We start from the raw sequence: 19,510 nt of genomic DNA, 5'->3' as shown, positions 1-19,510 counted from the left end.
CGTTTTTGACATCATGTGTTTTTTTTTTAATTTCAAGCTATTTTACTTTTCAAAGAGATTTTTACATGGTGTCTTTCTGCATTTGTACTCTACATGCATGTCGTAGGCTGGCTGCAGATTCAAACTACTGTTGATCTTGGTGACCCCTGTAGACAAAGTGGTTCCTTTTATCTCTTTGCCGGTCCTGCATGCTTAAGTCACGTTTCCTGACAACAAACCTCTTCCTGCTGACTTTTATCAGTCAAACCTGTCAATCACTACAAATCCTGGGAAATGTAAACAGAGGCACTTTCAGTATGCATACTTTCCGAATAGCCTCGTCTAGTAAAAGCAATAGCACTTTTTTTATAAAGCAAATTTCATTACAGGTGAGCTCAATTTGCTTTACAAAGCCTTTTTTTCACAGTCATTCATAAGATACAGAAATCCAATCAATAAAGTGAACACAAAGGATCAAATAAACACATACAAAACAATTTTACGCTTGAGAGAATGCATTTTGAGGTTCACTTTAAAAGTAGAGACAGTTGAGATGGACCTCAGGTCAGCAGGAAGGACTACAGTAACTAAAGCCCCATCCCTGGACTTTGATTAATTACGTGTATGGCTGAAAGACCTCCACCTGATGACCTAAGGGGCCAGGTCAGGTTGTATTCTGTGAGCAGGTCAGAAATGTACTTAGGCCCTTATCCTTTCCAAGCTTTATGGACTAATAAAAGGGGTCTCTGTATTTGCAGTTATAACAGGCATTAAAAAATAAACACAGTTTTCGTCCAAATGGTCGTATTTAGGCAGCAGTTGTCATTTCATTCTGTTTGGTAACCAGGTCAAAACTTCTCACAGGTGCTTTGAGAAGACAGACTAAGGTGTCAAACATGAGCAAATCATACGACAAAAACTGAATGACCATCTCTGGGAACTTGTGGAAACAGGTTGTTTTTGTTTCTTCCTAACTCACCATAATGTGCAGATCTTAAAGTGCAATTATCCTCAAAAGAACTCATATTTCCTAGCAACCTCAAACCACCAGCAACACTTACACTAACACTTAGGCCGAGTAGGGTGACCACATCCTTCAGCTTATGACTAGCAGTCTCTGTAATTAGCAGATGAGAGATGATATCATCACAGGGGTCTCTGTCCATGAAGACTTTTGATCCATAATGTGACATTCAAACAAGAAGGTGAAACAATTTTGAGGTTGAACTCACTGTACAATATGAGGACAACATTAATTCTGTCAGTAGGTTCTTTCTCACACTACTCCACAGGGCTCCACAGTACATTGTATACAATACTGAATTTTCTAGCTGAACTGTGAACTTAAGAGTGTCATAACTACAGCCTCAACATGTCCAGCTTTCACCTGTATTTTAGGATGAAACAACCACCAGTCCCATATGTTAGCGGCTGTAGACATAGCCCTTCAAACACACACGAGACTGAAACATACTGCCCACAACATACATCTTTTTTCTTCTCTTTCATTTGGTCACCAAAGAGCACCAAAGTTCAAGATTATTTCACACTAGCAAAACACAAACAGGGAGAGCTTATTAAAGTAACATTGTAGTACTAATAAACATAGATGAGGAGAAGTAATGCCAATTAGGGGCCAAAACAAAAATAGGAGAAAAACATGTATCTCCATGGGTTTTCTCTCTTCTTTTCACTGGCAAAGTATAGGTATAGAAGCTCTGCATTTTGGTCTGGTGGGTGGTGAGAACTAGAATTGAAGGGGGTGGCTCTGGGATGCCAGATGGGGGGGTTCTTCAACACTTATCCTTTCATTAGAGCACACATATCTTGTGTTTATCTTCATCTAAAATGGAGTACACAGTAAGCTAAGTAAGCTAAGTAATAAATCGAGCAATAAATCTTTCTTCAATGAAATCAATCATTAAGTTGACATAAAAGGTGAATAACGACAGTTTTTTTAAGAATACAAGGATGAGATGTCTGACCCTCTCTGCAGGATAGAGTAGAGTTTTGCAAACTTTCATAAAGACAGTACTTGTGTTTTAGACGTTTCTATTGTTCGAAAATACATATTGATGCTTGATTCGGTAGCTGCTGCATTTGGTAACAAGTGATCAATGAAATATTTGTGTTCAGTAAGCAACTTGGTCCCGTTATGTAAGATCTTATTTCATATTGTCAGTCAAATGCTGATGTGTGCCATGTAAATAATTTTTTTCAAAGTAGCTCTCAGGTAAGGGAAGGTTGGAGACCCCTGCTGTAAGGAATTAAAAACTGGTGTGATGTGCTTAAAAAGTCTGTTTGTCTCTTACAACAGAGGGATAGCAAGTCCATTGAAATAATGAAATCAGGATCTTCTACCTACATGATTTATAAAAGATAAAAAGATACACTGATTATAAAAACAACACATTTCAGCAATAGATTTTAATCCACACTCTTAAATTCACAGAAAATCCTGACAAAATATTAAAACAAACATCATGGGGCACCAGTGGAAAAGTGGTAAACTAGCAGCCTGGTTCAAATTCCACCTGTGGCTTCTTTGTTGCATGTCATTCACCACTTTCTGATTCTATCCACAGCCCTGTCTCTCTAATGAAGGCATCCACAACAGAAAAAAAACATGGATTAAATCAGGTCATGGCAAAGTGCTGTCAAAGCGCATCGTCTTACGCTATAGCTTTGTTTTATAGTGCTGCAGGTACTGAATTGTTTGTTTTCCCCTTGGGAGCACCAAACTGACAGCAAAGCAAAAACTAGACTTCAAATCTAGGATGCAAATAGTCACAGGGATCAGAGCTTGTCTTACACTAAAGCAATAAAATGTAAAGATCTGAGAGGTTAGGTTGAGACTCATCGATAAACTTGACAATGAAGATATAACTGTCAAAATTTGGGCAGGAAATCAAGTATCTCTTGACAGGTCATGCAGGCAAGGATAAGGTAGAACAAAAGGGCTTCTGTGAGGGCTGCTCATTTACTATCACAGACAGGATGTGAATATCTGTGCAGTAAGCATTGCTCTCCAGCTGAGGGTCTGTCGGTGCTTTCCTTTGAACTATCCAGGTGTTTGCAGACACCCTGAGTGGACAAGGCTCCTTCAGGACCGCCTGTTCATAACATTAAGGATTACACATATGCTTAAAAAAAAAAACAGCCAGTGAAGTGTGTGCAATCTGACACTTCAACTGGGCAGTTATAACCCCAAATGACTTAATTTAGCCAATAAAATTATTTATATAGCCATAAAAGTAAAAAATAAATAAATAAATAATGCATAGTTCTGCCTTTAAATGCAGTCAGAATTTATAGCAGAACTATGCATTCTTTATAAAAGAAACAACTTGGAAACGTGAGATAGAATCAGGTGACTGAATTTGTGATATTCGTCTTCACATGGGAGGCAAAATATGTTTTGTTGATGTTAATGTGAACATGCTGAAGGAAGAACGCTCTCCCAACTTGTAAACTGGGATGCCTTGGAGCTCATGAATGCAGCATCACAGTCCTATCTTCCCTTATTGGCTACACCTTTTGCTCAAACCAGGAACCCCATGTCAACAAGCCGGTGACTCAAAAGAAAGAAATAATGAGAAGTACAACATAAATGTCTGTTTGATCTCGCATTGTTTAAATTATAAACACAAAATGGAAAAAAAATCAAACAAAGAAAGAACATTGTTTTTCTTGTTGGCTGCAGAATGACTATAGCAGGGGTGTTGGTGGGATACTAATGAGGTGAGAGTAAGGGTGTGGGTGATATTATTGTGTGTCTGGGGCAATCATGACACGAGAGAACAAATCCAAATGTTTAGTCGATTTTAACATTTCAGAAAAGTCATGCAGCCACATTTTATTTATCCCTGACATAAAACAACCGAATCGTTGATTTTATTCCGTTGCAGCTGTCATTTGTTCTTTGGCTTTAGTTTTCACTCACATGCATCATTGTTATGTTTAAATGTTGGTATATTGAGGCAACGTGATGAAAGCATAAAGAGACTTGTAACACTAAGATAAAACATGTCTGTATTTTGCAGATGAAACAATGCCTAATTTGATCTGACATACATGGAGGAGTCTTGCAAGCCATCATGTTTCTGGATGGGTTCAAGTGTCGAGCCTAAGGCAGCAACAAGGAAATCTGCATCCTCTCATGTTTGTGCATTGCCAGTTGTGTAATTGCAGCCTAACCACAACAAGTCAAAATCTTGCAATTCAAAGAAGATTTATAAATGAAATCTCATGTGTGGAAAAATTGTGTGGAGACAGAGGCAGAAATGTAGGGCAAAAAAACAAAAGTTGCCTTTACACTTTGAGCAGACATTTGGATGTGTAAATCTTGATGAAGGCTTGTTTTGTTGTCTTAACATATTATTGGTTTCTAGCCAGTTGTCAGTAAAAGCAGATGCTTTTGTGTAGATCTAATGATTTTATGATACAATTATGTATGTATGTTTCTGCAGAATTTGAAAAACCAGATCCACTGAGATCAGTGGATCTGAAGTCATACTAAAGTCATTGTGTGCAATGTGAATGTGATGAGCAGAGAAATGAAAGATTTAGATTGGAAAAGCTCATGCAGCTGGACTTTTACCAAAGCAAAACACTACCTTGTCATAGCACCACCATCTGGCCAAACTTTCCTTGCATGCCATGACAGAAAGACTGAAGTTAAGCTATTTGATTTACCAAACTTAAATTCTTTATGGCATTGGTGTAGCATTTTATCACATTAATAAGAGTACATATTAAATTACCGCGAGATATACTTTTAATTTTTTTCTTAAACCCCCCCCCCAAAAGTTTATTTTATGTGATCACGAAACTTTCGACTGTGGAAAATTCCGAGCGGCACCTGAAGGCAGCGACAGTCCGGCTGCTGCTGCTGGGATGAGAATCCCTTTTTCTTCCTTTTTATCTCCGCGTGGTAAATGATGCTGCGCGCTGATTGGCTGCTGGCCGCTGACTTGTGCTCCATCCTGCAGAGCCGACTCTCTTACAGCCGGGCAGGGTGCTCAGTCAGCGCTCCTCCCGGTGATCCCCGACTCCGCAACCTGCCGCTGCGCCTCACACACTCAAAACACACACACATACACACACATACACTCATGAGTGCGCTCTGCGTCTGTGCGCACCACCGGTTGCTGCAACCTGCCGACTTTACCTGAACCAGCAAAGCGGGGATCACAACCCAAACAATGCGTGCACGTTGCATTATGCGTTATCGCAGGTTATTAGGACTTTTGCGCTCTTTGCGGAGGTAACGAGGGAGGTGTAGCTTGCATGCCGTTACTATGGATTGCCTTTTTCTTCTGATATGGACTTTACCCATCCCACTGGTCGGCTGCACCTCTCTCAAGCTCCTATCCACACTCTTATCCTGGAATATCATCAAGGCATGTGACACTTCATTCAAAGTAGTCATAAACCCTTCACAGTCACCTCTACATCTACTTTTGGCGCAGGACAAAAACATTTTTCTCTTTTCAGCATGATTTATGTCACCAACAAACTGCTAGAGTAACACAAGTGATTGTTATCCCGAATTCAACTCTGGCACACCAGTCTATGGGCACAACACATAGTAGCTAATTAAACACAGGAACTCCATGCATCACCTCCTGGCTTTACTTCTACCATCAGTGCTTGCAACCTGTTGCTACCTGTCTGTTTATGTGTTTTCTGTTTTCTGTTTGTTTTTGTTTTTTTGCAGACGCTGCACATTTACTGCTCACACACCTCCCACACTGTCTCAGCCGGCTTTTCTTTTTCCAGCGACAGCCACGGATTAAATCACGGTGAGTGCTCCTCTTATAACATCCAGGGATGTTTGTTCCCGCTGGCACGTTGCCATGTTTGTAGAGGATATGAGAATGAATTGAGACGATTTGAAAATAATGAGCTCAGGCGTTGCTCTTGGATGAACCCATATGAATGATGACAAATTTATTGCCACGTTTATTTCGTGAACAAAAATGTTAGGAAACCCTGAACCAAGGAAACAAGTTGGAAAGTTTCAAAACTTTGATATATGGAGGGAAGGTGAGGGTGAACTTCTTTGGCTTAGAAGGAAGCCTCCTGAAGGAATTACATGCTGAGATAAAGGAAAATCAAACTCTAACAAATAAATGAAAAAATGAGAGAAGACAAACATTTTGGCTTTTGCTTTGAAGATGCATACTGCTTGTTGAAAGTATGTTTTAATGTATACTGTGGCACTGTGAAATCAGAAAATTGTAAATTTACAACCTCTGGCAGCAAAGCATTGACCCACATCTGACATGCATGGATGTATGATGTTGGGCGTTTTGGCTTTTGCTTAAAGTCATCTGCGATGCATATGACGATGTGTGCAACAGCTGTGCATTGAACCTTTCACTGAACAGCAACTTGTCATTTTAGGGACAGAGGTTGTGCTTCTTTGTTGAAAGTTCTCAGAGGAACGTGTGAAGATGCTACTCTTGTGCTGAAGGGTGCTGTCAGTAACTTTTAAAATGCGATTGATAACATACATCCTTTAAGCGGAGCTATCTTAAATGATAGAAGTAATAGACATGCTGCACTGATTTGGGCAGAAAGACAGATTTTTGTTAAAGGGATTAAACTGTCTCTGCTAACATCATGTTGGTAATGAAACACAATGCATAGCAAGGCTGATGCTGCAAGTGATGCTGTGTCTTCAATGAGACATGAGTGAAATGTTTGAACTAATCTTTCAAGTGTTGTCTGAAAAAGTAAGGATATAAAAACTGATCAGTCACTAACAGACAAAAGAAGGACAGTTTCTAATGCTTGCTTTCCCCCTGTGATTTCCCTTCATCCTTCTTCTCCCCAGACTACGTGTTTGTGACCCCAGTGGAAGTGGACTCAGGCGGAGGATACCTGACCCACGATGTTCGACGGCAAGGCCACCGCAGCAGGAGGTCGGTGTCTTCTTCCTCTTCCCTGCATTACCGGCTCTCTGCCTTCGGACAGGACATGCACCTGGACCTGCGTCTTTCATCTGTGGTCGGCCCCGGATTCACAGTGCAGACGTTTGGCTCGGATGGCATCGCCACGGTGATGGATGACACAGGGTTTCATAACTGCCTGTATCAGGGATTTATCCGTAATCTGTCTGCGTCTTCTGCTGCCATATCAACTTGTTCTGGACTGGTAAGTGTCTCTCCATTAATTGGTGATTCTAGTTTTTGTGTGAAAATTTGCCCACTTAAATATATCTCAAACCGGCTAAATATATCTCAGACTAGCTAATAAGATTGATTTTCAGTTACTTGGCAATAGTCTGCTAACTCAGCAGATTTTATGCTCTGCCTCTATCTGAAGCCCCATCCTTCTGGACCTCCTGACCTAAATGTTTTGATGCTCCTTGTTTCCCCAATTCACACGTTGGTGATATTAGGGGTTAAATGTGACATGACATCATTACCCATGAGTGTAAGAGTTGGTTTCCAGAGCTTTGTCTGGCACTCCTTTAAGCACTGGGAGGAGCACTAAAGGGAATAAAAGGATAAAAAGAGAAGAGGAGAGAAATGTTACACTGCTGGTGCTAAAGCTCAAAAAGAAAAGAGGCCATCATTTACTCTCCCTGTTTATTGAAGGGCCAGCAAGCATGACAAACACATCCAACACATTCATCAGTGGGGATCTTGGGATGACTAGATTGACAATGCCATGAAGTCATTCCTGCAGGAACACATTTGTAGCTTTTAGCTGACTGTGCATCTCGGAAATAAAATTAATTAAACATTGATCCATATAAGCATACTGGAAGTGACTAGTCTAGAAGTAATTGTGTAATTATTTTTAAATTAGGGACTGCATCGCCTTATAGGGAAAAAGTCATTTTATGCATTGTTTTCTTTTTTTCCGTTTATGTGTTCACAGTTATGCTCTCAGCAGTTTTCCTCTGTCAGCACGCTCATTGGAGCACTTTGTTAATGAATAATAGAAATAATTGCTCAGTTTCTTGGGTTTAATGCCAAGAGGCACATCTTCAGCTGTTCAAGTTCATTATGCTGCAAGCTAAAGAGAGAAGAGATAGTTTCTTTAGTAGCACAAGTTTTCCTTAGGTTATGGAAGAATCCTTATTGCTATAATTTTATAGATCTTCTCTCTTCTCTATCTATCTATCTATCTATCTATCTATCTATCTATCTATCTATCTATCTATCTATCTATCTATCTATCTATCTATCTATCTATCTATCTATCTATCTATCTATCCATCCATCCATCCATCCATCCATCCATCCATCCATCCATCCATCCATCCATCCATCCATCCATCCATCCATCCATCCATCCATCCATCCATCCATCCATCCATCCATCCATCCAGTAAAACAAGATTAGCACCAACAGCTATCTTGTGCTAAACTTAAAACAAAATAAACGTGTGTTTTTAATTCTGAAGGTGTTTTATATTTAAACTTTTTTTTGCCTTCATGCTAACAAGCCTTGACAGGTCTCGTATAGAACACACAAACATGGGGACTTATGGCGCGTTCCATTTGATCTCAGAAGCCCGAAATTCCAAATTGCCAGTCTGGTACTTGGTAACGCCCCCCTGAAGACGGAATACTGACCGAATGGCTGCTACGTGCATTAACAGCTTTTACTATGTTGTTTATAAGCAGCCTAGTCCTCTTTTTGTGTAATTAAATCAATCCCACTGATAATAATGTGGAAATTCTATCTGCTGATATGTTGTCATGTTATATTTGCGCACAAACTATCACACTGTTGTTATTGCCTGGAATATAAATCAAAGGTACTTGTCTGATTTGTTGCCAACTCTCAACAGGAACGCCGTTAACTCAGGTGTGACATCATTCCCAGTTCAAAGTTCCAGGGTAAATGGAATGAATAGAGAATGCACTGACTTGACTCCATTTCTGAACAGATTTAAAGCACAAAATGGATATTAGTGGTGCTATCATTTGGCTATTTGATGAGGGGCTTCAGATGTTACCAGAAGTCATTCCACCATTGTTTACAGTCCAAATAATAACTTTTAACATTAAACATGGAGCTTGAGTTAAAAAAACAACAACAAAAAACCCCTATATGATGATTATCTGTGCTTATATGCATAATTGTTTTGATAACTCTCTGCATACATTTGCAGATATCTTTTTATTGAGATTACTTTCGAGGTAGTTCCCCTTTAAACCACAGGGACTCTGTAGATCCCCTGCTTTCATTTGTGGTTTATGAGGGTCCTGGACCTTCTGGCCCACCAGCACACACACATTCCTTGACACACCCCACACCAGCCTGGACCAGATGGACACTCTACACCTCCATAAAAGCCATACCTCCATTTATCATGCAGCCTTCATACCTCCTCTTGCGTCCTCCTCCTGCTTGCCCTGCTCTTTTGTCCCCTGGTTGCCCTGCCTCTACATCTCCTCTTGTTTGCAGCAATTAAAACCAGGCTAAAGTTTGAGCCGCCTCGCTGGCACTGCTAATCTTCACATTGTCCCTTTCATTAGGCTAGCTCCAACTCACAATAAAGCACCACTGACCCGTTCTCTTAAGAGCGCTGCGAGAACACAATGTGATTTGGTTGTGATTGCATTTCAATGGGCCAGGACAAACTCTTTGATCTATTTTTTACTCCTCTCAAGCTTCTGCCTATTTTTTTTTTGTTGGTCTTCTTCCTCTCTGATGTGCGACCTCAGGGCCCTTCGGTGGTTGGAGGATCACCAGGCCAGTTAAATAGACTCGTGTTTTCAGTAAATCTCTGTCAGAAACAGGGATGAATAAAATTGGACCGCTCTTTTCTCTCTCTCTCTCTCTCTCTCTCTCTCTCTCTCTCTCTCTCTCTCTCTCTCTCAGTTCATTAGTCTGTGTGTGTTATTGGACTAATGCTGGAAGTTAACCTTTGCTTTCTATCAAGGCCTGCACCCAGAATATTTGGATTAAGTGCAAATGGGGAAACAGCCATTCAAGCCAATTTAATGCAGCGCTGGGCTCGAGAAAGAGATTAAGGTGGGATTAAAAAAGAGTTCCAAAGGAGGAGAGCAGGAAGTCAGGAAAAAAAAGACATGGAGACAGGGAAATCCAGGAAAACACAAGACAGGGATAAGCAAAGGGGGTGAAATAATGAATGAGAAGTGAAGCGCAGCAATACACACAGTGTTGTGTGAGAGTAATGTGGATTCATTGTCTGGGCTGGAAGCTCCCAGGGAGGCTGGATGGTCTCTTTATAGAGAGTTGGAGAGATGGACTCTGTTTATGTCAAAGGGCTTTGGAGGAGAAATGGGGTGAGAACGAAAAAAGGAGGAGGAGAAAGCGCAAAAGAGAGTTTCCTCGTACTTCATGTCTTTGTCTCCTTTCAACAGAGTGCTGGAAAGAGAAGAAAAAGGGAAAAGAAAGTGTCTGAAATAGCGTTTTTTGGACTTCAGACTGTTTTTTAATACCAGAGATGTCAGCAGCAGAAAGTAGGCAAGGTCTTTTTTAAACATTCACGCAGGCCAAGCAGATGGGAATGGGATTCAGCTGTTGGAATGAAGACCAGGGCGAGATGGTATTAAGAACAAAGCAGGATAGATGGATGGGTGACTGGAAACAAGGGATTTTCTACTGTAAATCCCCATTAATTAAACATGGTGTTATTTGTTGGGTTTTAATCACACCCAACGTGTCCTTATGAAGCTCCTCGCTCTTGATTCTGAGTGAAATGAAGTCATCTGTCTCTTTTTTGCATGAGATGAAAGGATCTCTCTTTAGATGTAATGCTCTCTGATTTGTAAGAGGAGTGCAGGGGGAGGGGCTTCTCTCTTTCTTCTTTTGAGAGGTTTCTCATCTGAGGTGGCTGTGCTGGTTGACCCCAATCCCCTCTGCTCGTGTGGAAGGGGACGGGTGGCGTTACGGAGCGGGGAGGGGTTATAGTAACCTGGACTCTCACAGGTTCTTGTGATGCAGTACAAGCTCAGAGCTGTTCACAACACATGTGAATGCAGAGAAATAGAGTGATTTACAGCTCTCCTCTGTCCTTCCAACCCTTTCCCAGGGTAGGATTCCTCTCTCTTGGGTGTCGAGGGCAGACCTGAGACCTGCACTGACAGGTCTGAGCTGATGTCACACTGGATATCTTCTATGAGAATGCGAAACGTAAACCTTTATTGGCAGTTTGTGAAAGAATGACTGTAAGGTAAAATGGAAAATAAGCAAATAATTAAAATAGTAAAAAAAAAGATTTGCTCTAATCTGAGGCTACACTGAATGTTTTACAAACCAAAAAATAACGATGTTCTTTAATTAATTGCTTGGGGAAAAACTCTTTCTTTTGTCTGAGGGCTTCAACCCAACAATGCTGAATAAGAAGGAACATACTGTATCAGATTATCTTACATTGTCTCAAAACATTTCTCATTAAAAAATTATCTGGAAAAGTTCTCTCTGCAGACATGTATGGCTGGACGGATGGATGGATGGGCGGTTGGAAGGAAGATTTGGATGGAAGGATGTTGAATGGCTGGATTGATGGAAGGAAAGGAAAGATTGGATGGCTGGATATGGCTTGACAATAGCAGGTTGTTGAAGCTATACAGCACCGGAGAAATAGATGGTGTCCACCTGTCTAAATAAATGTCTAAAATGTTGATTCATAATTCATGTTTATTGTCGGTATTCGAGTTATATTTCATGGTCATGCTTGACATTTTTATAAAAAAGTGTATAGTAGGACTTGGTTGGCTTTTAGAATTGCCCTTACAGCAGACTATTTTTTAAATTCCTCAGTAGGACTTCTTTAAATAGCACAAAGACTGACTTGACATTATTTATTTTAGAAACGTTTGAGTGTTGGATGATCCTGGCTGTGTCAGGTTTTCTTTGAGCTGACTATGGCCTTAACTGTGACCTTTCCCAAGCCCCTCCATGCCAGGTCAAAGATGGGTTACACTTAATGGAAACTTAGCTCTGAAGGTTAGAGTGGCCAATGATTGCAATTCCACATATCAGTTTTCAACTTCATGAAGAACATTTGAGTCCTAAGGTTGATACACCAAGTGACTCTTTACTTAACAATCTTCTGAGCCTACGCAAGATTCTAAATACTAGATAAACATTTCCTGAAGTTTTTCTTACATTTACTGTAACACAAGTGAGTAAAGTGGAAGAGCGCTTACTTTTTAAAATCTGTTAATGTCCCAAAATATTTTCTACAGTACATGTCCTCATCACATAAATCAATCCTGAAAATATGACTAAATATTTGACCTTGTTGAGAGCACATATTACATATACAGGTATATACAGTATTTTTGAGTTTCATAAAGACTCAAGGGCATTCATGCTTCAGACTGGTTTAAGCCTTTGCAGCAACATGTGTTTCCGCTACAGCTTATGTGATATGGTACTCTTTAACATGAACAGATGCGGAAAGTCAGGACAATGTAGACAAGATCATCTGTAAAAGGACTGAACTGAACTGGTGAAAGACAATTCTATTGTCTATCAGGCGCTAAAATAACTCATAACACTTCTCTGAAATATGAACATTTTCAAGGAAAAAGAGCTGGGTTGCTGACCACTGAGATGCGATTAAACTTGAAAATGATAAAGCTAACGTTTAGCTACATCATCTATTGAGCTCAAGCCGATAGGAGGGGGAGTGACGTTTCTATACTGTTTCTGCTGCACAGTCATAGAGTGTGTGTGTGTGTGCAACCCGATCTCCCTGCACGTTATTAAACGGCTGCATTAAGTTTTGTGTTGCCTGTATCGCCCTGTTTCCATACTGTACGGATCAGTACAGTTTGGTATGGTTGGTTCGATTAAGCCTTATCCCGTTTGTTTTTCCACAGCCACCCGTGCCATGATAACTGCTAACAGCTAACCGCTAACTAATAAATTCCACAAAGGAGAAAACCGCGACACAAACAAAACCAACAATGGAAGACATCCAGCAATTCATCTACTCTGTCAATGGCACGTGACTCTTTATTACAAAAACTCAATCAAGCTTTGTTTCAGAGAAGGCTGTGTGCGGCGAGGAAAAATACAGACGTGAACAATCATCTGTGTGTATACAGTCTATGGTTTAAACACGACTGAGGTTTTGTTTGCTGATGTCACGCGGGGAAGTGACGAGTATTTCGACCAATCAGCGGACTGCAGAGTTTAGCTCCACCTTTTCGGGTCGTCTCGATAATCTTGGCACCCCAACGGAAGAGTCCCAAAAAGTAGGATGGTACGGATCGGTTATTTGGGAATCTTTCCCGGGATTAGTGTATGGAAACAAATATGCGCCGTACCGAGACCAACCGATCCGAATCGCTCGGTGGAAACAGGGCTTATGTTCTCCGCTCTTGTTGATGTTGTCATTCTGCTGGGCTACACTACCTCCTGTCTGACAGGGATAGTGAGGAGCATATGTGAACAGTTCGGTCGGGAGAATCTCTGGAGCAGTCCTCCTGTAATTATCTAGATATTATCCCGAGTGCATATGTGAAATGTTTTGCAGATTGTGAACACGGCAGGTAATACAATGGAATATAACAAGGATTATAATAATAATATTAATATAAATACGTTTATATCCTGCAAACGGTGTGAAATCAGGGGGACTCTTTTGGATCATGATGAACTGTTTCACACTCTTTTTTTTGCTCTAAAGCATGTTCTTCTTAAATATTTTGATTATAATGTGAATACATCAAGTTACCTGTAGCTATGATATGATGGCCAAAACTGCCATTGGGCAGATCAGGTTTAGTTTAGGGACAAGCTTGTGTGAAATAGGCATGTGTCTCACTTGACTTGTTCCATTAGGTTTAAATTTTCATTGCAACATGTTTTTGGGAAAGCCCCAAAGACTTATTGTTTTGTTTTTTTTACTTGGCCTTATGACCCAACAACCCCCCAGGTATCACAGTTTATTGCCTAAATGTGTGATTGCACACCCATGTGTGAGAGAAAAAACACTGGAGAAAGTGTCAACACACACCTCTTCCTCTCTTTTCCCCTTCATCTTTTCAAGCTGCACAGATTAGACCTGTCTAACGACCGTCGTTGACACGGTGCCGCGTGTTGTGGCAACCATCAGTGATTGTGGTAAGAGGGGAGCTCAACCTACGACCTCTGTCTGTCATGAAGCTCCCTGTGGTGTGAAAGAAAAAGATTGCTCTTTTCCCAGGATTCGTTTCAATGGCTTCTCTTTTTAAACATATTTAAGTATGAATAAAATGTACTTTTCTTTGTTGGATAAATCAGTAATCCTCTCATCCAAAACAGTTGCAGGTCTCAAACATTTTTGTTTGTATGTAAAAGTTTAAAAACAGGATGCTGTAGAGAGTGATGAAATGAGATACAAATAGGGCTTCAACTAACAGTTATATCCATAGAAGGTTAATTTGCCAAATATACATTTTTATCGTCTTAATCTTAAGTCTAAAAAATGTTTAAAATGTGAAAAAAGTTTACTACTCGTTCTAGACAGAAGCCAGAGTGAAAAAAAAACCCCAATCACTCTTACTGTTAAAACATGACAAATAAGCAGTGAATTCTTATATTTAGAAAGTAAGAACAGGTAAATGTTTGACATTTCCGCCTAAAATTGGCTAAAATTAAGAATATTCAAAAAAAAAAAGAAAAGTGGACTCATTTTTTCTCTGATTGACTGAACAATAAATCAATGAATCTGTGCAGTTCTCATTCAAATATCTAACAAGACCAGTCTGTAAAATACATCTGAAAAATTCATACATTGACTCTCTTACTTTGTGTGTTTGAATATTTACCATGTGGGGATGTTGTAATCCCACTGGCTGATCTAATATATGGTTCCTCACATAAAGAGCTTGGAATTGAGACAGCATATGATGTGTGCTTTCGTCAGTGTTCTGCGAATACCCTCTGCTTTGAAGAGTTGTAATGACACTTTCAAAGACCGATTTCCAGCCAGCACTCTGGCCATTTGTACCTGTCTGTTTTTCTGAAGGGCGCAACAAATTGGAACGTCTCCACAATACAATGTGCCTCCCTGGCTCTGCCATAACTCAGCTGCTGGGCTGGGCCACAGAGGAGCTCTGAGCCTGGCGCTACAAGCAGAGAGTAGCCCGGAGCCGTTCCCTGGTGGTCTGCATGCTGACAGTGATGTAGTGCCCGCTGTTAGATGCCAGCAGGAGGGGCGGAGGGAGGAGGGGTCCGGCTCTCAGCATGGGTGTGGGATGTACTGTGTGTGAAGAGAAGAAACAGAAAGTTGTTGTGTACGTGTGTGTGTGTGCTTATACATCCTCTCTGGTCTGTGCAAGGACTTTCTCACACTAGACGAATAGCTGCTGTTGAAGTCTTCAAGTGGCTGCTGCAACTTCTACAAACAGAGCTCATTCATCAAATCTGACCTACTATTGTAATAGTACGTTCTCTGCTCTTTTTGACAAACAGCTCAGGCTGACAAAAAAAGAAGAAGTGTGTAGCCTAGTAAGTAATAAAAAGGAATTTTTCCTTTTTGATTTGATTTTCTTCATTTAATGTCATTCAGTGCTTTGGAGTTTGACCCAGTCATCATGTGGTAGCCAAAACACTATATTCTATTCTATTAACCATCTTGGAAGGTATCGCATGACATTTCAGGAAATTTAAGTAAATCTGTAACCTGATGCCTTTTTTTTAGCTTCATTGAAGGACATAGTCCAAATGCCTCTGGACATTGTGGCAAATTAAACAGTGTGGTCAATTTGAGCACAATCAAGCACAATACAAGGTTTGACATAGCATTTGGGAGCCAACACTTTAAATGTGTCTGTAACGTGAACTATCGTCCATTTCATTTGATGCAGAGGCTATAGGTGATTTGTAGCTCTCCCAATCATTGGGAGCAGTCATGTTTATTTATTTTTTTACATTTTCCTAGAATGTCACTCCGTCACCCCTGATTGAATATAAGGCTGGGATTGGTTGGGTTTTGTCAAGATTAGAAGTGTTACGCTTTTAGCTATCACAAAGTACAGATAACACAACATGTGTTGACACATTAACACCAGCATGGTTACTCAAGGATCATTATTGTACCCCTTTAATAAAGTATCCCTTAATCCCTTTCCTGAAGTATTTTCGATCCACTCATTGTAATCTTTTTGTATGTTGGACTACATTTCAGTGACTTGCTGCCTTTGGATTTACTATATCATCACCACTGGATAGTATTATCTACTTTAGAAAAACAGAGCTGTGTTCTTTTTCCACCAAGCTCACCCTTTTACTTCCTTTATAGCCCTCAGTTCATTCAGCTCCTCTGGGTGTGAGGGTGTGACAGGCACATATGTGGAGATAACAGACTTCCCATCTCTGTGACCTTCAACCTTCCAGCCTTGGGACTCTCCTACTGGAAAATCTAAAAAACCTAGCACATTTGAATGCATTACTGCAGATATTTAACTTATACGCTCAGCTCAGTTGCATCACAACTGGTGTTAAGTCAGTAAAAGTGTTATTGCAGTACTGTAACCTAGTTAGAAAGCAATTAGCAAGACCTCGAAGGAGGACATTTCCATTTGTATGGGCCAGTGTGGGAGTAGTCCTTGTCTTCCCTGCTGTGAATAATGAGTGAGGCCGTGCCCAGAGACTCGTAATGACAAAAGACTCATCAGTTTCTCTTTTAGTGCGTGCCCACCTCTGCTGTAAAAACCAGAGTAGGTTGTTCAAAGACAGTTTTTGAGCCCAAACAAGAGCTGCAAGACCCCTGGGCTTTTGATACAGTGTGATCCTAATCAGTCGTACATGAAGAGGGATATCTCGACCTAATATCACTAATGGGGGCTTTGCAAATGACCTGGCTTCAGTTAAACCAATCCTCCAGCACATATGAATGCGACTGTGTGAGTAGAAATACATTCATTTGGAGCTTAAAGAAGAAAAGGCCAACCAACGCTATGCCCTGTCATTGCCGCTTGGCTCTTTCCTACAATGCCATCGTCTTGTGTTCCAGGATCCCAAATTACCATCTCTTCCCTTTCCCATTTTAAAAACACATAATTCAGTTGAGGAAACTGTAATTACTCAGATTGTGATTCTATTGAATAAGTTGATGCCTCAGGGGCCTCTCTCCTCTGCTCCTGTATGATTTTTCCTCTCACCACACACTGCGTTCACGTGACTCTCTGCTGAACTGGAGTGCAGATGTGCTTTAGAGTTCCTTAATCACCGGCTTGGGGCTTCTCGCCGCTCGGCACTGGTCTTTAACAGCATGTAAGCACTTACTCATTTGCCTTATAATATCATGGTAGGAAACCTTAAAAGAGGCTAGAGTTTACACAGAGACAAGCTAAAGATGCAGTCTCTCCTGACATAAAGCGGTCTGCAGCTAAAAGGGAGGAGGTAAAAATGGGAGAAAAAGGAAAAGTCCAGAGAGAGTTTTTGAACCTTTTGTTTGTAGAAAATAACGCCATAGCTGACCTTGTTAGAGCCTGTAATCTGAGGATCTGTGTGTGAGATTCAAGGGAAATGCGTGAGTCTGCATGTAAACGTGGGAGCAAAGTAAAGCGGTGTTTAGCTGGGTGTTCATCCCTTTAATCTAGCTGAGTCTTAACAAGTGTTAATGTGTGAAGATAACTAAAGGCCTGCTGTATCAACGCTGCAGCTGGCCTGTCTCTGGTGTCTGCAGACTCTGTGAAACCCTATACCACTCATCTTTCTTTTTGAACGTTCATAATTATAATGCATAGGCCTATATTTGTGCATTGTGTTCACACCCAATGAGACGGCTAGAAAAGTGGTTACAGTGTGTGAAATAAAGTGGTATGTAATGTGTAACACATTATGCATGATAAACGTTTTTCATATCCTTTTTTATTGGTCAAAATGAGTCACTTGTGAAGCAGTGTGAAGTTGTAACTGTTTCTTCTGAATAGTTACTTTCAAGAGAGAGAGAGAGAGAGAGAGAGAGAGAGAGAGAGAGAGAGAGAGAGAGATAGCTGTTACATTTTCTATAGTGTTATCATGTTCTGTATAAGAAATTTGTATTTGCCAGGATGCGGCTCCACTTGAGGAAAAATAAATTCAGTTGTAATGGGAAGGGAAATACTTTACTTCTCAGTTGATTTATTACTGCAGTAAACATTTGCATAATGAGGCACTATTTAGCTAAGTTGAGAAAATAGCCGCCCCATGTATTAAGGCTGCAATACTCATTGCACTGGTTGCAGGTTGTCCTCCAACCCTGACCCCTATGTGGTGCACTTTATTCCACAGTCTCTCTCTATCTGTCCTCTCCAATAAGAGCTCCAAACAGTCTCTGAAAAGAAAGGCGGAGTGGGTTTATGGTCTCACACACTAGTTTAAATTCTTCTTTAATACATCATGATGTTCATTTGGTAAAACTTTTGGAATAAATGCTCGCATTAAGAGTTACATTGACAGCCACAGCAACCATTAATGTAGATGAAGCAATACCAATTTTATGCCACCTTACCTTCCAAAGTACCAAAGTGTTGGAAGCCAAAACACTTCACATCAAAACTGACAATCATAACTTTTGCCAAGCCTGGTTGTGACGTCACAGTCACTACATCCAGTTGTGTTCAAAAGTCTAGAGCCCTCTTTACACTGCAAGTCCTCAACCGCAACAGAAGATTGTGGGAAAGGCCTTGCGAAAACAAATATAAAGTGCTTCACGTACACAAATTCAGACTTGTACACACACAATGCCCTGTTTCACCCTGCCATTTGAGCTTTTGCGCATGACCATTATCTCACCTTTTTCCATTTAAGTGTTTACTTCTGATGGCTTATCAGGAGATGGAACAAGTGTTTTACATTTCAGACTAAGCAGGAGTAACATATCATACTTTGAACTGTCAATCTATAAGGGGCTTATGATTGAAATGTAGTGGTTCCCATACAGTGTTGGGCTACAGCCTTTTATCCACCTCAGTTTTGTGATATTAAGTGAGAACATGTGCACGATAAAAGAAAAGTCTAAGATCAAAATAAAAGCACTTAAAAGCTCGGTTTTGTTGATACATGTTATGAGGTCATTTTAAAATAAGGCAAGAAAAATACGCAGCTTCCCAATGTTGAGGGAGAAGTTTGCTGATATGGAGTGGCAGAGGGAGCTGTTGAAATAACGTTGTCTGACCTTATAGAAGAACAATATTAAAAAATGAGCGGGATGTTTTTATATGTCAAATCTGTAGTAAACTCTAGACACAGAGGTAGATATAAAAATGGGTACATGAACAGTGACAGGGCTGTCTGCAGACCAAAGACACCCCATTAGACCTCTTTAAAGGTTGAAGGAGTTGTTTTGAATTTCGATCTATTTTAGGAAGCTGCCGTCATATTGGCGAAGACTTCCTCTCTCTCTCTAACTTTAAGCATTTGATATGATATACATTTTATTCTCAGCTCTTGAGAAGTCTCTAAAGGTTGTTTTGACAGGTATTGATGTGCTTGGGTTCAAACCATTGACACTGCAGAGCAAAATCCCAACCACAGGACCATGTGGACCGTACAAGTAGTCACAATAAGGAATTTTGACAGTTAGCTTCCTTTTGCCATCTTGCTTTAGAAG

The 19,510-nt window shown here is 40.4% G+C and overlaps 1 protein-coding gene across 1 annotated transcript in view; it reads left to right on the top strand.

Moving 5' to 3' along the window:
- The first annotated feature begins 5,023 nt into the window (after positions 1–5,023).
- The window catches only part of adamts18 (ADAM metallopeptidase with thrombospondin type 1 motif, 18), a 56,688-nt gene continuing 42,201 nt past the window's right edge, over positions 5,024–19,510 (top strand). Inside the window, exons 1-3 of the mRNA XM_079340383.1 lie at positions 5,024–5,381; positions 5,699–5,783; positions 6,821–7,140. Coding sequence (XP_079196509.1) covers positions 5,280–5,381; positions 5,699–5,783; positions 6,821–7,140 — 507 coding nt within the window. The 5' untranslated portion in view covers positions 5,024–5,279. The remainder of the gene's footprint in view (positions 5,382–5,698; positions 5,784–6,820; positions 7,141–19,510) is intronic.

This window comes from Symphodus melops (assembly GCF_947650265.1).
Source record: "Symphodus melops genome assembly, chromosome: 3".
Classification (NCBI taxonomy): Eukaryota; Metazoa; Chordata; class Actinopteri; order Labriformes; family Labridae; genus Symphodus; species Symphodus melops.
This window is presented reverse-complemented; position numbering and strand designations above follow the sequence as displayed.